This window comes from Pipistrellus kuhlii, unplaced genomic scaffold, assembly GCF_014108245.1.
Source record: "Pipistrellus kuhlii isolate mPipKuh1 unplaced genomic scaffold, mPipKuh1.p scaffold_m20_p_22, whole genome shotgun sequence".
NCBI classification, from domain to species: Eukaryota; Metazoa; Chordata; class Mammalia; order Chiroptera; family Vespertilionidae; genus Pipistrellus; species Pipistrellus kuhlii.
In genome coordinates this window covers 5,286,352-5,302,178 of record NW_023425521.1, presented here as the reverse complement: position 1 = coordinate 5,302,178, position 15,827 = coordinate 5,286,352, and the positions used below count along the sequence as shown (strand labels likewise).

Below are 15,827 nucleotides of genomic sequence, written 5' to 3'. Positions count from 1 at the left end.
CAAAAGGCAGGCCCAATCGAAATGGATATCGGGGCGCTGGCTGGGTAGCCCAACTGGTTAGAGCATCGTCCTGATACACCAAGGTTGTGGGTTCCCTTAACCAGAATTAAACCCGGAGCTCTTCAGTCTGCAGGCTGACCCTCTGTCCACTGAGCCAAACCAGGTAGGGCGTCCATTGAATTTTCAACAAAGGGGCCAAGAAAAGCCAATGGGGGAAAGAACAGTCTTCAACAAATGGTATTAATACAACTGGGAATCAATCCACAGGTAAAAAACAAATATGGACCAGGACCCCACACTATGTACAAAAGTTAACTCAGAATGAATCATGGACCTAAATGTAAGCGTTAAAACTAAAGCTCTTAAGAGGAAATCACAAGTCTTCATGCTGACCTTGGGCGAGGCAATGATTTTTATAGATATGACAGCAAAAATAACAAGTGGTGAAGATAAGCTGGGCTTTAGGAAAATTAAAAAATGTTTTGGTTCAAAGGAGAAAATAAATACATTCACCCCAGGAGACAATATCTGCAAATCATACAGTTGACCCTTGAATAATGGGTCCACTTATACTTGGATATTTATTTTTCAATAAATTTGCAGTCAGCCCTCTATGTCCCCAGGCTGAATGGCCAGTAAGCCCATGAAAAAATGCTCAAGGTAATTAGTCATTAGAGAAATGCAAATCAAAACCACGAGGAGATACCACCTCACATACATAAAAAGGTTTATAAAAAAGCTAATTACAGGGGTCAGCAAGGATGTGGAGTGATTGGAACCCCTAGTCACTGCTGGTAGGAATGCAAAATGGTGCAGCTGCTTCGGAAAGCAGCCTGGCAGTTCCTCAAAATGTTAAACAGAAGTAATACAAGACCCAGCAAGTTGACGTCTAGGTATCCGCTGAAGAAAAATGAAAAGATGTGCACGCAGACTTGTGCACAGTGTTCATAGTAGCATTATTCATAATAGTCCCCCAATGGAAACAACCCAAATGCCCACCAGTTGGATAACAAAAGGCAGTCTATCCATATAATAGGTATTCATCTACAATAAAAAGGAATAAAGTACTGCTGCTTGCAACACTATGAATGGACCTCAAAAACACTATGCTAAGAAACAGGACACAAGACCACATAACATGATTCCATTTCGGTGAAGTAGGCTAATCTATAGAGACAGAAAGTAGATGGGTAATGCCTAAGAGTGGCTGCTGGATGCATTTGGGGGCAGGATTAAAATAGGAGATCCCCTTCTCGTAAAATCCCAAGACCCCAGACATCTGCTGAGTGGTTCTGTGCTCTCTATCCAGTGAATGCCCCTTCTCTTACAGTCCTAGAACCAGCATGAAAAGGGTGGCTTTGGGCCTGCTCAGTACTTTAAAGATGAGACAATTTTTTAATTGTCACCACCTTCAGGACCCACTCTGTCCTATTCACCAGGGATCTGGGTAGACTGTGCCTCTTTCTGTCCCAGGAGCCATGGATAGAAGGGGCATCACTGGAGCTCCTCTCAGATCCAAGAGACCTGGCTGCCTTCCCAGCTTCCTGGCCTGCCCAAGGTATGTCCTAGGCATGGGCTGCTCCCTGGTGGCCAGACAGGGAAGGACTCATTCCTCCTCACAGGCAAGGTGAGTGCCATGCGATCCTAGTTGGGCTGTGACAGGCAGGCAACTGGACTGGCTGGGCAGTGTTCTGGGGTACATAGGCCGAGGGGCCAGGAACGGAAGAGAACATGATGAGACGGAGAGAGGAGAGCCAGGCCTACTTGTTTCACACACATTAATGGAAAAAGTCAAGTCCTCCCGCTCCCAGCATCCTAGTACTCCATGGGAGGCCACCACTGTTTTCATAGCCTTTAAAAAAGATGCACACAGCCCTAGCCGGTTTGCTTAGTGGTTAGAGCATCAGCCCACAAACTGAAGGGATGCGGGTTCGATTCCAGTTAAGGGCATACACCTTGGTTTCAGGCTTGTTCCTTGGCCCCAGTAGGGGATGTGCGAAAAGCAACCAATCTGTCTCTCTCATTTCCATATCAATGTTTCTTTCTCTGTCTCTCCCCCACCCTTCCACTGTCTCTAAAACAAACAAACAAAATTATTGGAAAATAGACCCTCCAGTGAGGATTAACAACAACAAATAAAAAATACCCACACAAATGCAAGTGTACTATACCTACTGGTTTGACCATTTGCAGAACATTCCAAATCATTAACAACACAACTTCCTCATTTTTCAGTAAATGCCGAATAGTTCACGCTTTAATTTTTTCCATCACCCACTCCGGTTGTCAGAGCTCCCAGCCTGATGGGGAAGATGAGAAAAGAGTGTGGAGGTTTGGACTCATCCCTGAAGCTCCTGCCTACCATCTACGAACTCAGGCTTTAAATGTACTACTAACCCCCTGGATGGTGTCTCCAACCTACTGCCCCCCAACACACACACACTCTGGGAGAACCCAGACCCCACAGAGAGCCCCAACTCCCACCCACGCGATCCCTGAGATCCAGAAATGCCAGTAAAACAGGCCCAGGCAGGAGGAGACTCTGACAAGGCTCACCTGAAGAAAGGGGTGCTCGGAGGGAAAATTGGGTGCGAGTGAGGCATGCTGGAGAGGAGCAGAGGAGGGCGTGGGGAGAGGTGCTGCAGGCGGTAGCCCTTGAGAGTGCATCTCTCTGGGCCGGACTTGGAACGCTCCCTGAGAAAGGCTGAGAACCTTCTGATACTAGAAACTGGGTGAGAGCAGGGACTGCACCTCCTGAAAGCTGCTCAGAGCCAGGAGCAAGGCAGGGCCTGCTGCTGTGTCTGGGGGCAGGGAGCTGGGGAGCCCGGCAAATTCACTGGACTCCCTTGTTCTTTTTCAGTCCAGACTCTAGATTCTTTGGACTGGCAATCCTCCTCTGATCCCCTTCCTGTCCCTCAACAGCTTCCCTCAGGCCTGACAGCCTGGAAAAATCTACACCTGTCTCCAAAGGCTCCTGTTAGAAACGTTTTTCTAAAGGGCCCACCACAAAGCCCCCACTCACCCCTCCCTGCCAGAGAGGCAGCCTGAACAGTAGAGGCACTTGGACAATAGTGGCAAGAAGGCTGGTCTTAGGCGTCCGGTTCTAGTCCCAGACCCGCTCTCCTACCAGTACTGATCTTGTCTGAGTCATTTCCTTTCTCTGGCCCTCAGTTCCCCAATATGTAAAATGAAGGTAACTCCTCTCTGCTGCTGCTGCCTTAAGGATCCCCGAGGAGACCTCAGCATGTCCGCCAGGCCCTGCCCCACCGCTAGGCCACGCTCCATGGCCCATGGCCCCTCCAGCTTTGTGCTTGCTCTTTTAATTCCTCAAATCTGTCCAGCTCTTTCACTATCCTTCAGGGATCTTCATGTAAACATTTTCTCTGCCTTGGGTGTTTCCCTATCTCTTCTCCTAGTCAATCCCAATTAACTCAGATTAAATATCACTTCCTTTTGGAAGCCTTAGGCTGGGCGCCCTTCTATTTCTTCACACTATCACAGCTCTAATGTAAATCTTCCCCTAAGTACTGTATATGGTTTCTAGGTCTCCCCGGAGAGGGGTGGCAGTGCCTGCTCCTAAATGAACTCCTGAATGGGAGGAAAGAGATTCGCGTGGGACCTGAAGACGCCGGAACAGGATAGCGGGACCCCCAGGCCCCCCCTCTCCCCCTCCTCTCCGGGGCTCCGGGCCGCTGAGGTTACCGGGTCACGCTCTCCGGCCCCGCGTGCGCCCAGAAGACACCCCCGGGCGGCTGTCCGGACCCGGAAGCCAGTCTCCCGGCTGCCCGCGGTGTTTTGCCTTCGGTTCCACGTGACCTAAGGCTCGCCGCTGATTGGGCCCGGGACGCCCCGCCCCCTGGGCCCGCGTCCCCTATAGGCTCCCCGCGGGCGGCGGCGGCCGGGGTGAGACCCGGGACCATGCGGGCGGCGGCGCTGGGGCTCCTGCTCGTGGCCCTGGCGGGGGCCGCGGCCGGGGACGAGGCCCGAGAGGCGGAGGCCGTGCGGGCGCTGCTGGCCCGGCTGCTGGGCCCCGGGCCCGCGGCCGCCTTCTCGGTGTCGGTGGAGCGCGCCCTGGCGGCCGAGTCCGGCCTGGACACCTACCGCCTGAGCGGCGGCGGCGCCGGGGCGTCCGTGCGGGTGGTGGGCTCCACGGGCGTGGCCGCCGCCGCCGGCCTGCACCGCTACCTGCGCGACTTCTGCGGCTGCCACGTAGCCTGGTCGGGCTCCCAGCTGCACCTGCCGCAGCCGCTGCCCGCCGTGCCCGCGGAGCTGACCGAGGCCACGCCCAACAGGTACCGGCGGGACCGCCCCGCTCCCCTGCAGCTGCCTCCGCTCACCGGGCTGAGTCCCTCCCGCCCCAGCACTACGCTGGTGGGAAGCGCCAGCCCTGGGGTTGGTTGCACAACTCCGGTTTCAGATCCCCTTTGGTCTGCCTTGTCCAACTGACAAAAAAAAAACCTAGAGGCTTTGGCTGGAAAGACATGACAAGGATTTATGCAAGGGTCTTAGAACCGGAAACACAACTAGGCAATAGTCAGAATGTTCCGGAGAAGAGAAAAAAACTGAGTTCTTATAGTAAAAAGTACATTCTGACGAGATCGGGCAATATGGCCCTAGACGTGAAAGGCACATTCTTGAAAAGAATCAGCTTGAATTCTTTTTTAAAAATGGTTTAAACATTTTTACTGATTTCAGAGAGGAAGGGGGAGAGAGAGAGAGAGAAACATCAACGATGAGAAAGAATCACTGGTCAGTCCGGGCATGTGCCCTGATCAGGAGTCAAACCGTAGGGCTCCTGGTTCATATATAGAAGCTCAGCCACCAAGCCCCACCAGCTGGGCTCACCTTGCATTCTTTATTTATTTATTTATTTATTTTATGGATGTTTTTACAGAGAGGAAGGGAGAGGGGGAGAGAGCTAGCAACATTGATAAGAAAGAAGCATCAATCAACTGCCTCCTGCACACCCCCTACTAGGGATGTGCCCGCAACCAAGGTACATGCCCTTGACAGGAATCAAACCTGGGACCCTTGAGTCCGTAGGCCGACACTCTATCCACTGAGCCAAATCGGTCAGGGCTCACCGTGCATTCTTAACCTCTCAGCTCTGCCTGGGGTGGATCCCCAAGGGAAGCAGTAGAGAGACCACATTTGGAACCCCTCCCTCGGGGCTAGATCTGGAGTCAGGCGGCCTTCTGAGCTCCTCCAGGACGATGGGTGTCAGGGTGAGGAACATCCTTTTTGTGCTGAAGGACACACCCCCGCTCACGCCCCTGCCCACAGGTACCGCTATTACCAGAACGTGTGCACTCACAGCTACTCCTTCGTGTGGTGGGACTGGGCCCGCTGGGAACAGGAGATTGACTGGATGGCACTGAATGGCATCAACTTGGCGCTGGCCTGGAGCGGCCAGGAGGCCATCTGGCGGCGGGTACGTGCCCACCCCCGGACCACTCCAGGTGTCCCTGTCTCCCGCTCCGCATCAGCAGAGCGCCTGGCCCAGGGAGAAGGGGCTCCAGAGGCGTTTCTGGTGGGCACAGTGGCCCCAGGCCTCGGGAACCGGGCTTCTGCGGCCGAGACGGACACTAGGCTAGACCCCAGCACCCCACCGCACACGCTTAAGTCCAGTCAGTCTGCTGCGTCTACAGATTCTGTGTCATTAGCCGCCTTTGGCCTCCCTGTTCTCTCCATCCTTAGTCATGGCCCTAATTCAGGCTCTCACGCCCTCTCCCTGCTCCCCCACAGGAGCCTCTGAACTGGACTCCTGGCTTCGCAGGCTCTGCTAACCAGAGAGAGCCCTTTCTGAAACGCAGATCTGGGCAAGCCCTCCCCCTAACACTAAGGTGAGCAGACGTCCTGCTTTTGGGGGATAGTCCCAATTTTTAACAATTTGTCCCGCGTCTCGCAGCGTTTTTAAAAAAGGTCCTGACTTTTTCCCAAAAATCGGGACCTTTTTTTAAAAACTCCGCGGGACAAATTGTTAAAAAGGGACGTCTGGCCACCTTACTGAACACCCAGGAGGGCAGCATTGCCTCCGGCCTTTGCCAGCTGGCTGCACCTGGGGCTGTTTGCGCTCCCTGCGGAGCTGATGTCTAACCAGCCTTGCTCCATGAAGCTGCCTAAGGCCCCTTCCTGGTTTGGGGAGAGCCCCCTTGTGCCTCAGCTCACCTGTGTGATAAGGGTGACATCAGTCAACTCACCTGTTCACACACCCGTTTCTCCTGGACTGTGGGCTCCCTGCAGGCGGAGGCTGCCTTTGGTCTCAGTCACCGTAGGGCACAGCGCAGAGGAGAGATGAGTGGACGCCGGGAATCGGTGAAAGGAGATGAGTGTGTTTATGTGTGTGGGGTGGTTGCCTTCCTCCTCAGGTGTACCTGGCCCTGGGCCTGACCCCGTCGGAGATCGACGAGTACTTCGCCGGTCCCGCCTTCCTGGCCTGGGAGCGCATGGGCAACCTGCACACCTGGGGCGGCCCCCTGCCCCGCTCCTGGCACCTCAAGCAGCTTTACCTGCAGGTAAACTACAGGGAAGGAGGAGAGGGGTAGTGTTGGTCCTGGGCAGTCACAGGCTAGGGAGGGTCCTACTTGGCCAGTCTCCAGGCTCCTGATCAGATCCGGGGACTTTGTGTGCCCTGGGGAGCGAGGGCCTCCCTTCTCGGGCCATGCTCACCAGCTCCCCCTGCCCCCCATTCTTCCAGCACCGGATCCTGGACCGGATGCGCTCCTTCGGCATGACTCCCGTGCTGCCGGCATTTGCGGGGCACGTCCCCAAGGCTGTCACCAGGTGAGGCTCCCTGCCCTCCCCTCCACTCAGCTCAGAGATGGGGTTTATTCTCCCCTGCAAGGCACGATGGAAAGAGCTGTAGGCTTGATTCCTGGCTCTGTTGCCCACTAGCCATGTGGCTTCAGGCAGGTGACGTGACTGCTGAATGCCTCAGTTGCCTCACCTATAAAATATACATGGCCTGGCACTGAGACTTAGCTCTTGTGCGTGGTAGCAGGGGTGCACTGGTTTCTGTCCTCCCTGCTCTGTGGTGCCCACCCATCCTCTCCTGTGGCTGGGAAAATCCTTCCAGGCCAGCTGGGACCTCCCCTCCTCCAGGAGGCCTTGCTGGGGCTCCCAGCACCGGTCACCACCTCCTTCAGGCCTGTGAGCCCCTGGTGTCCGCGCTCACGGTGCTTCGTGCACGCTGATGGCCCCGCTGACCACCCCCTCGTCCCTCCTGCTGGGTGGCAGGAGCCTCGTGCATACATTCAGGGAGCGGTTGTCGGGGGTCTGGGGTCGCCAGACCAGGCTCTGTGCTGGGCCCGAGGAGGCAGGGATAACAGTGCACCGAGTTCCTAGCTCCCGTCCCTGGTGGGAGATAGGCTGGCAGGAGGTTATAACACAGCAATAGGGCCCACTTCTCTGTCAAGGGCACTTCTGCCTGGGTAGGAGGAGCTGCAGGACTCAGAGAGAGGCAGTATGGGACCAGACCTTGAAAAACGAGTGTTGTTTGTTTCAATCAGTGGGAGGGAAGAGAGCGAGAGTTTTCCAAACTAGGTGAAACGCAAAAGGAGTCCAGGAGTAACCAGCTGCAGGAGCAGGGAGAGAGGAGGAAAGGACGCCAGGCCCGGGCACAGCATGTGCAAAGGCACGGGGGCAGGAGAGACCAGGATGAGGCCCAGGAGTCGCAGATAAGTTAATGAACCTGGCAGTGACTGTGCCGGCCTCCACTCAATGTCCGGACTGTCCCCACCCCCAACTAGGGTGTTCCCTCAGGTCAACGTCACCCAGATGGGCAGCTGGGGACACTTTAACTGCTCCTACTCCTGCTCCTTCCTCCTGGCTCCTGAGGACCCCCTGTTCCCCGTGGTGGGGAGCCTCTTCCTGCGGGAGCTGACCCGAGAGTTCGGCACAGACCACATCTACGGGGCCGACACGTTCAATGAGATGCAGCCCCCGTCCTCGGAGCCCTCCTACCTCGCCGCAGCCACTGCCGCTGTCTACCAGGCCATGGTTGCAGGTTGGTGCCGGGGGAGACAGGGAAGGGGAGGAGGGACTGGGCATAGTAACACCTGACTGACACATAGCAAGCGCTTGTACACACACATCATCTCACTTCACCACACCGGTGAGAGGTGAGCTCCGGAAGCAGGCAGCCTGCCCTGACTCTGGCCCTGCTGTTTCCTGCCCATGTGACGGCAATAAGTTACCTCCCTCCCAGGGCCTCCGTTTCTTCATCTATAAAATGGGGCCCCCTGTAAGTAGGATGACGCCTGGCCCAGAGTAGCGTGTCATCAAGTGCTGGGTATTCAAGACAGGGATGGGCAAAAGTAGGTCTACAGATGTGAGTATTGAAACACAGTTTGTTCTTGTGTTTATTTATGTATTTGTTTATTATTTGTTACAACTATAAACCTACGTTTGCCCACCCCGTATTTTATTGGTCTCTGCCTCCACTGCTGAGGTGCGTAACACAGGCCAGAGGTTAGGGAATGTGCCAGATGTGAACCTAGTGCTCCTTCCTGCCCCTCCCGGGGAGGGTGGAGAGGAGCCCGGGCAGGAGTGGGGGCGGGAGGCCTCTGTCCGCAGGAAAGGAGCAGAGCGACTCAGCCGCTTCAAGTCTCATTCAGCCCAGAGTCTGCCGGGTCTGCAGATCCAGCCTCCTTCCCTCCCCTCCCCCTCCTGAGTCAGAGTGAGCAGGGCTGGAGCCTGTGAATGTGTGTGTGACCAGCCTCTGGGGAATTCCGATGGGGGAGGGGGAGGGGGAGGGGGAGGGGGAAGGGGGGGGTGTGATGCAGTAGCCCTGCTGGCTGGGGGGTTCAGAGAAGGAAGTGTCCTGTGACAGTCAGCTGACCTCTCTGGGCCTCCGTTTCCTCTCTGTAGAGGAGGGATGAATGTTCCTCTGACCCCCCCTTCTCATCGCCTCTCTTCTCTGCCTCGCCCCCCCACCCCCGACGCAGTGGACCCTGACGCCGTGTGGCTCCTCCAAGGCTGGCTCTTCCAACACCAGCCGGAGTTCTGGGGCCCGGCCCAGGTGGAGGCCGTGCTCCGGGCGGTGCCCCGGGGCCGCCTCCTGGTCCTGGACCTGTTCGCCGAGAGCCAGCCCGTGTACGTGCGCACGGCCTCCTTCCAGGGCCAGCCCTTCATCTGGTGCATGCTGCACAACTTCGGGGGCAACCACGGCCTGTTCGGGGCCCTGGAGGCCGTGAACCGGGGCCCCGCCGCCGCCCGCCTCTTCCCCAACTCCACCATGGTGGGCACGGGCATGGCCCCCGAAGGCATCGGCCAGAACGAAGTGGTCTACGCCCTCATGGCCGAGCTGGGCTGGCGCAAGGGCCCAGTGGCAGATCTGGGGGCCTGGGTGGCGGGCTTTGCCGCCCGGCGGTATGGGGCCTCCCATGAAGGCTCGGAGGCAGCATGGAGGCTGCTCCTCAGGAGCGTCTACAACTGCTCCGGCGAGGCCTGCAGCGGCCACAATCGCAGCCCCCTGGTCAGGCGGCCGTCCCTCCAGATGGCAACCGCCGTCTGGTACAACCGGTCGGATGTGTTTGAGGCGTGGCGGCTGCTGCTGACGGCCTCCCCCGCTCTGGCCGCCAGCCCGTCCTTCCGCTACGACCTGGCGGACCTCACTCGCCAGGCGGTCCAGGAGCTGGTCAGCTTGTACTACGAGGAGGTGAGGAGCGCCTACCTGAACAAGGAGCTGGTCCCCCTGCTGAGGGCGGCGGGCGTCCTGGCCTACGAGCTCCTGCCCTCCCTGGACAGCATCCTGGCCAGCGACAGCCACTTCCTGCTGGGCCGCTGGCTGGAGCAGGCCCGGGCCGCCGCGGTCAGCGAGGCCGAGGCCCGTTTCTACGAACAGAACAGCCGCTACCAGCTCACCCTTTGGGGGCCCGAGGGCAACATCCTGGACTACGCCAACAAGCAGCTGGCGGGGCTGGTGGCCGACTACTACACCCCCCGCTGGCGACTCTTCCTGGAGACGCTGGTGGACAGCCTGGTGCAAGGCACCCCCTTCCAGCAGCACCAGTTTGAGAAGCTCGCCCTCCAGCTGGAGCAGACCTTTGCCCTCAGCACACGGCGGTACCCCAGCCAGCCCCAGGGCGACACGGTGGACCTGGCCAAGAAGCTCTTCCTCAAATATTACCCTCGCTGGGTGGCCGGCTCCTTGTGACAGATGAACCACTCCTGGGCTGTTCTCCCCAAACTCCAAGCCGGGCAGGTTCCTGGGGCCTGGGGCTGGGCAAGGTCACTGGAGGTCCCCCCCTCCACCCCTACCTCAGGCAAAGGGACTCAAGACCTGCCAGTCGAATCGAGATTAGGAGGTTCGAAGGGAAGTGAGCTGCCCTCCCCCGCCACCCCAAATTTGGGACCGAAACACTGTTTTAATACAACTTAATAAACGGTGAATCCCCTGGGCCTGTCTGTCTGAATGTCCCTGCTCCCTGTGGGGAGGACTCGGAGTTACCGCATGGACACCGGTGTGAGGCCCGCTCTCCCTGTCCCCTTGCTTCTGTCTCCCCGTTTTTAATACTGACCCCTGACCTTTGAACTAAGAATGCCTTCCCAAAGCATTTGCCCTCCTACCCTCAGCAGCAAACTTGGGAAACTGTGATTGTCCCCGTGGGACAGAGGCATTCCCCGGGGAGAGACCCGCGCCAGGTGCCCACGGGAGCCCACACCGGCTTCGCCCGACCTCTGGCCAGCAACTGAGGCAGGTCCTTCCCAGCAGGGGCCTCGTCTCCGCCCTGACCTAGCGCAGGGTGGGCAGAGCAGGCCAGGGACCTCTGCAGGGTTCGGCCTTGAGGTGGTGCTGGAGACACAACAAGGGGTGAGGCCCTCCGGGGGCTGGGGCAGGGGCGGAGCGAAGCCGGTGCTATCTAGTCCCGAGCCCAGGGCCTCCCCCACACGCCCTCCCCATGGACCGCACGGTGGTGCTCATCACCGGCTGCTCCTCGGGCATCGGCCTGCACCTGGCCCTGCGGCTGGCGGCAGACCCTTCCCGCAGCTTCACAGGTACACGAGGGGGTGGGGATGGGAGCAGCCCCGGTCCCCGGGCACCTCGGTGAGTAAAGCAGGACATTCAGGTCCTCGTCCCGTCCCCAACCTCCAGTGTACGCCACTTTGCGGGACCTGAGCACGCAGGGCCCGCTGTGGGAGGCAGCCGGGTCCCAAGGGTGCCCGCCCGGCTCCCTGAAGACATTGCAGCTGGACGTGCAGGACGCGGACTCCGTGGCTGCTGCCAGGGCACGTGTGACGGAGGGCCGCGTGGACGTGCTGGGTGAGCTTCCGTTTCCCGCGTCCAAACCGAGGGGGCCCGAGGCTCAGGGGCCACGGGACCGGCTGGGACGGAGGGCTGCGCAGGAGGCACGGGGGTCCAGCGTGCACCTCTCCCCACAGTGTGCAACGCGGGCCGGGGCCTGCACGGGCCCATCGAGGTGCTCCCGGCGGAGGCCGTGGGCTCTGTGCTGGACGTGAACTTGGTGGGGATGGTGCAGATGCTTCAGGCCTTCCTGCCGGACATGAAGCGCCGCCGCTCCGGACGCATACTGGTGACGGGGAGCATGGGAGGCCTGATGGGTGAGCGGGGCGAGCGGAGGGAGCTGGGCCGGGCTTCCCCTGGGCGAGCTCCCATCAGAGTCTCAACGCCTCCCTCCCTCGTCTCCCCTCGAAGGGCTGCCCTTCAACGCTGTCTACTGTGCCAGCAAGTTCGCCATCGAAGGTCTATGCGAGAGTCTGGCCGTGCAGCTGCCGCCCTTCGGGATCCAGTGAGTCCCCGCCCGCCCTCTGAGCCTGGCTTTGGGAACCCCCATACCCTGCTAGGTGGGGCCACACTAGGCATTCTCCCTGCCCATGTCCGCTGTGTGCCAGGCACTGCACTGGGCATGCGGGTGCCACCCACCTGGTGAGGTGTCCGTTATTATTGGGAAGCGTAGGCCCAGAGAGATTAGCTGACTGCCCCAAGGTCACACAGTATGCGGCCCAGCCAAGTTGGAATTCTGAGGCCGGAGTCGCTCAGACCCTCCAGTGGAAATGGGGCCGCTTTTCGGGCGGTGAGCCCCTTCAAGCACTCCGGTTAGCGTTATGTGCCCGTGTGCCCTGTCACCTGCCAGTGCGCAGACCCTCACCTACCCTCCCTCCTGGCGGTGCGGAGCGTGGGGGGGAGGAGGGATGAGGGGCCGGTTGGGCCCCGATCTCACTGGCTCCCAACCCACTCGCCGCTCTCGGTCGCCAGCGTGAGCCTCATCGAGTGCGGCCCGGTGCGCACGGCCTTCCAGGCCAAAGTGCAGGACGGCCTGGGCGCGGTGCTGGGCGGCGCAGATGCCCAGACCCGAGACCTTTTCTCCCGGTACCAGCGCCACTTCGAGCAGGTCTTCCGCGAGGCGGCGCAGGACCCCGAGGAGGTGACGGAGGTGGGTGCAGGCAGGGCTCCGGGGGCAGCGGGGCGGCCCCGAGGCCTCGCCCCCAGCCCAGCAGCCTCCTCCCCGCGCCCGCAGGTCTTCCTCACCGCCCTGCGCGCCCCGCAGCCCGCGCTGCGCTACTTCGCCTCGGAGCGCATCCTGCCCCTGGCGCGGCTGCGCCTGGCCGACCCCAGCGGCTGCAGCTACGTGGCCGCCATGCACCGCACGGTGTTCGGGGACCAGCCCGCCCAGGGCCCTGAGGGCGCTCCGGCGAAGCCTGGGGCGGGACAGCCAGGGGGCCCCGAGTCCGGCGCGCCTCCAGCCGCCCCGAAATAAAGGCCTGGTCCCCGCGGTCTCCCGCGCTCTCCTTTGCGAACCCAGGGGAGTGGGGCTCCGGGGAGCGGGCGGGACTGCCCTGCAGCAGCTGGTGCTGCAGGCGGGCGCGGGCGGATTGTTAGCCCAGTTCCCGGACCCCGAAACCTCCCAGGTGAGGACGGAGCTGGCCCGGGCCACGCCTCACGTCCCCGGCCCCTGTCTGCGGCGGCAGGAGGGAGGCAGGCGTGGATGGAGAGAGCAGGGACGTGACTTGGTCCCCACCAGTCAGGGGACCTCAGCAAGTTTTTACCTAATCTGAGCGTTTTCTTATCTGTAAAATGGGTGTGATTCCTATGTCGTGGGTCATAGTGAGAATTCATTGAGAAAATGCCTGAAAGTGCTGGTATAGAGGGCTCCAGAGCAGGTCTTGTACTTGTATTTCCACTTGGAAAGCAGATGTGTGAGAAACAAGGCCAAAGGAACTAAAAGGAGACAGCCCCACTCACCCTCCCTGCCCCCTGCCCTAGACAAAACTCAGCAGGAGAGGGCCCTCCGCCCCGCTGCCTCTCACCAGGAGTTTAGCTGAGGCTCCAGGCCTGGCGGTTCTGTCCAGTGTCTGTCCTCCCTGAAGCCAGCGGCAGCAGCAGAGGGCAGGAGCCACTGAAGGGCCTGCAGGCGGAGGAGCCAGTCTTCTAACTTCCTCCGGGTTGGGTGCTGGAGGAGGGGTGGGCAGACAGAAACTGGGTGAGGCTGCAGGCAGAGGCAAGGGGCAGGGGTGCGCTGGAGGGGAGGTGGTGGGGACAGACCAGGAGAGCGGGAGGGACAAGCAGGGGCTTGGCTGCAGAGAGCCTGGAAGAGGGAAGAGGGAGGACCCTACCACCTACCAGGGTGCTTGGAGCTTTGTATGGGACTGGCCTCCCCCTGCCTCCAGGCAATGATCTGCTCTGGGCCTTCGGACTGCCTGCTGCTTCTGCTCCTGGGAGAAGGTTCCAGATGGCCCTGAGCCACCCAGTCCCTACCCCTCTCCCTGCCCTGCTGGCCCAAATGGGTCAGGGCTAAGGTGGTACACAGCTTTGAGGCGACGGACCTGTTCTCTTTGTGTGTGCGTGTGTGCGTGTGTGTGTGTGAGAGTGTATGTGTGTGTGTGTGAGAGTGTATGTGTGTGTGTGTGTGTGTGTGAGTGTGTGTATGTGTGTGTGGGGGGAGTGTGTGTTTGTGTGTGTGTATGTGTGTGTGTGGGAGAGTGTATGTGTGTGTGTGGTGTGTGTGTGTGTGTTGTGTGTGTGTATGTGTGTGAGAGTGTATGTGTGTGTGTGTGGTGTGTGTGTTTGTGTGTGTGTATATGTGTGTGGGAGTGTGTGTGGGGGAGTGTATGTGTGTGTGTGAGTGTGTGTATGTGTGTGTGTGTGAGTGTGTGTGTATGTGTGTGTGTGGGAGAGTGTGTGTGTGTGGGGGGGGAGAGTGTGTGTGTGTGTGTGTGTGGAGTGTGTGTGTTTGTGTGTGTGTGTATGTGTGTGTGTGTGGGCGAGTGTGTATGTGTGTGTGTGTGTGTGTGTGTATATGCAGGTGTTCACAAGGTCACTGTGGGGGCCGGGATGATGAGGAAGGCCGAAGGGGACCACCCTTCCCCATACATCCATACGCTTCATAATCCTAAGAGGTCCTGTGACTGAGCCCTTCTTAATGCTCATAGTATTTTTGGCTAGAATTGAATAATTTAATTCCTAATTAGGTCTTTGTTCAAATGTTAGCCATTCTTTTTGGTCAACCCCCTTTGTTCTCAGGAATGTAGTGATAGTTGCTGATGTGGTATCTCTTTGCTGTGCAGGAAGAGATAACTTCAGAGGCAGGAAGATAATTTATGAGTCTGTTTTGCAGAAGGAAAGAATATCTTCAAGGTAGCCATGGCCAGCTGTTGGCGGCCAGGAGTCTGATGCAGGGAAAAGTTATCTGTGACTAAAGAAACACAGGCCTCCCTCTGCGTCCCCTGAAACTCCCCCTCTATCCCCTGAAACTCCCCCTCCCTACGCCCCGGCCACAGAAACTCCCTGCTTTTTTGCTTTTGGGGAGAGATGGATTTGAGAGATCGTGTTCTCCCATCCTCTCAATTTTGTCAAATCAAATAAACCTTCTGTCTCCAAGCACCAATGTCTCAATGGTTTGGTCTTCTAGTGCATGGACTAAAGTAATTCCAAATATGCCTTAAAGATTGAAGGCACATGGCCCTTGTTGGTGTGGCTCAGTGGATAGAGTGTCAGCCTGTGGACTGAAGGGTCCCGGGTTCAATTCCAGTCAAGAGCACATGCTGGGTTGTGGTCTCCATACCCAGTAGGGGGCGTGCATGAGGCAGCCAATCAATGATTCTATCATTGATGTTTCTAGCTCCCTTCCTTTCTGAAATCAATACTTTTTTTTTTAAAGATCGAAGATACATGAACCTGAATTTGGGGGAGGTGACTCAGTAACAGTCCCATGACTTCAAATACCATTTACACACGGATGATCCCCCTTAACAAAAAAATGCCACACATCTGCAACTCCACTGTCTCCCAAAAACTCCAGGCTCATGTATCTCCAACTGTCTGCTCAACATCTTGATGCCTAATGAACTGAATGTGTTGCAAAGCCCTATTTCTGATTTCCAGCCCTCCAAGTCTCCCTTCCGTAAAGCCCATTCCATGCTTCCAGTTGCTCAGTCCAAAAACCTTAGATACTCCTTGACTCCAGTGTCTCCCTCTCTCTCCCTCCTCCCTCTCATCCCTCAACTAATCCAGAAAACACTGACACCTCTACCTTTGACCTATAAGGCATATTTGGAAATCACCTTAGTCCATGTACTATGATCTCTCCTGGATTTTGCAATCAATTCTTAGCTGGTTTCTCCAATCCCACCCTTGCCTGCCAACAGTAAAGTTTCCCCAGTGCCGCCAGAGTTTTAAAAGAGAGTCTAGTCATTTCATGTCTCCATTCAAAACACCATCTGAGGCTTCCTGTCTCAGTAGAACCTCCGGTTCCCCCCAAGGCCTCCCTCCTTTTTCACTTTCTTACTGCCCTCCCTCACCTGAACTCGCTCCACGGGCCCTCTGCCCCAGGGCCTTGGAACTGCCTGCTTCCTCGGGTGGTTTACTT

At 58.0% G+C, this 15,827-nt stretch overlaps 2 protein-coding genes across 3 annotated transcripts; both read left to right on the top strand.

The window, feature by feature from the left end:
- The first annotated feature begins 2,289 nt into the window (after positions 1-2,289).
- NAGLU (N-acetyl-alpha-glucosaminidase) lies at positions 2,290-10,400 on the top strand. 2 transcript variants are annotated; one of them, XM_036451740.2, is made up of 6 exons: positions 2,290-3,508; positions 5,284-5,431; positions 6,369-6,515; positions 6,698-6,783; positions 7,749-8,005; positions 8,946-10,400. In XM_036451740.2, coding segments are annotated over exons 1-6 (1,851 nt in total). In that variant the 5' UTR covers positions 2,290-3,506; the 3' UTR covers positions 10,157-10,400. The 2 variants fall into 2 exon arrangements, with proteins under 2 accessions (XP_036307633.1, XP_036307632.1); XM_036451739.2 differs by lacking the exon at positions 2,290-3,508 and adding an exon at positions 3,866-4,292.
- Positions 10,401-10,768: 368 nt separating this feature from the next.
- Positions 10,769-12,737, top strand: HSD17B1 (hydroxysteroid 17-beta dehydrogenase 1). Its single transcript, XM_036451741.2, has 6 exons — positions 10,769-10,998; positions 11,096-11,263; positions 11,383-11,562; positions 11,657-11,750; positions 12,218-12,395; positions 12,480-12,737. The coding sequence occupies exons 1-6, from the start codon at positions 10,902-10,904 to the stop codon at positions 12,717-12,719; spliced, it is 957 nt and encodes a 318-aa protein (XP_036307634.1). The 5' UTR covers positions 10,769-10,901; the 3' UTR covers positions 12,720-12,737.
- Positions 12,738-15,827: the final 3,090 nt, after the last annotated feature.

What these genes read in the sequence shown, in the direction of transcription:
- NAGLU (XM_036451739.2), top strand. Translation starts at nt 3,919, where the DNA reads ATGCGGGCGGCGGCGCTGGGGCTCCTGCTCGTGGCCCTGGCGGGGGCC. An exon ending in ACCGAGGCCACGCCCAACAG is followed by an intron (nt 4,293 to 5,283) that starts GTACCGGCGGGA and finishes CCCTGCCCACAG; the next exon opens with GTACCGCTATTACCAGAACG. An exon ending in TCAAGCAGCTTTACCTGCAG is followed by an intron (nt 6,516 to 6,697) that starts GTAAACTACAGG and finishes CCATTCTTCCAG; the next exon opens with CACCGGATCCTGGACCGGAT.
- HSD17B1 (XM_036451741.2), top strand. Translation starts at nt 10,902, where the DNA reads ATGGACCGCACGGTGGTGCTCATCACCGGCTGCTCCTCGGGCATCGGC. An exon ending in GAGCATGGGAGGCCTGATGG is followed by an intron (nt 11,563 to 11,656) that starts GTGAGCGGGGCG and finishes CTCCCCTCGAAG; the next exon opens with GGCTGCCCTTCAACGCTGTC. An exon ending in CTGCCGCCCTTCGGGATCCA is followed by an intron (nt 11,751 to 12,217) that starts GTGAGTCCCCGC and finishes CTCGGTCGCCAG; the next exon opens with CGTGAGCCTCATCGAGTGCG.